Below are 1,191 nucleotides of genomic sequence, written 5' to 3' on the forward strand. Positions count from 1 at the left end.
TGGTTTGGCACCTTCTCCAAGTTAATCTTGTGCATGCAAAAACTGAGGCTTATCCTCTGAATATCCGTCAATGTCCATCCATTAGCCTTCTTCCTCTTATGTAGCAACACCAACGTAGAGTCTACCTGTATGTTAGTCAAACAAGAGGAAAGAATAAACAGTAAAGTAGAAGAAGGTCCAAGAAATTCATACCAAAGATGTGGAGGCAATGGCTTCAACTCCAAGATAGGAGGCTCCTCAATTGAAGGTTTTGTAGGAGTTGTCCTATTTTCAAGATCCAAGGACAATTTGCGGGGCTCATAAGTGTATGACCCCATTCCTTGCAAAGAGTTCACACATTCCACGAAGCCCTCCATATCTTCATTATCAAAGTTGAGCAAGAAATGTATCATCAACATTCATCACAACACTTGTTTCATCCACTATCATATCGGTCACCAAGTCCACAAAAGAGCACACCTCATTGTTATTGGGTTGCCTCATAGACTTACACGCATGGAAAAACACTTTTTCATCACCAACCCGGAAGGTAAGTTCTCCGGCTTCAACATCAACTAGAGCCTTCCCCATAGCAAGGAAAGATCTCCCAAGAATAATCGATACCTCATAGTCAACCTCACAATCAAGAATGACAAAATCCGCCGGAAGAATGAATTTATCAACACGAACCAATACATCCTTAATCACTCCCCATTGTCTCTTCATGGTACGATCGACCATTTGTAATCTCGTAGATGTGGGTTTTTGTTTCCCAATTCCCAAAGTCTTGAAAATCGAATAGAGCATCAAATTGATACTTGCCCTAAGATCACAAAGAGTATTAGCAAACTCGGCACTTCTAATGGTACAAGGGATTGTGAAATCACCGGGATCTTCAAATTTGGGAGCAATTGAATGCACAATTGTACTCACTTGATGAGTCATTTTTATAGTTTCAAAATTCATCGACCACTTCTTTGTCACAAATCCTTCATAAACTTTGCATAATCGGGCATTTTCTCCAAGGCTTCAACCAATGGCACATTGATTGATAGACTCTTCATTATGTCAATGAAATTTTTGAACTGATTCTCGCCATTTTGCTTGGCAAGCCTTTGATGATATGGAGGAGGAGGCCAAGGCATTGTTGCCTTAGCCTTTTACACTATCGGTTTCACTATGTCAACAATGTTATCCCTAGACAGGTTCACT

General features: G+C 40.4%; 1 protein-coding gene across 1 annotated transcript; it reads right to left on the reverse strand.

Moving 5' to 3' along the window:
- Positions 1–366: 366 nt before the first annotated feature.
- Positions 367–924, reverse strand: LOC138881202 (uncharacterized). Its single transcript, XM_070161411.1, has one exon. It carries the CDS (start codon positions 922–924, stop codon positions 367–369), a length of 558 nt encoding a protein of 185 aa, XP_070017512.1.
- Between the last annotated feature and the right edge of the window lie 267 nt (positions 925–1,191).

The sequence above is a fragment of the Nicotiana sylvestris genome, chromosome 11 (assembly GCF_000393655.2).
Source record: "Nicotiana sylvestris chromosome 11, ASM39365v2, whole genome shotgun sequence".
NCBI classification, from domain to species: Eukaryota; Viridiplantae; Streptophyta; class Magnoliopsida; order Solanales; family Solanaceae; genus Nicotiana; species Nicotiana sylvestris.

What these genes read in the sequence shown, in the direction of transcription:
- LOC138881202 (XM_070161411.1), bottom strand. Translation starts at nt 924, where the DNA reads ATGACTCATCAAGTGAGTACAATTGTGCATTCAATTGCTCCCAAATTT.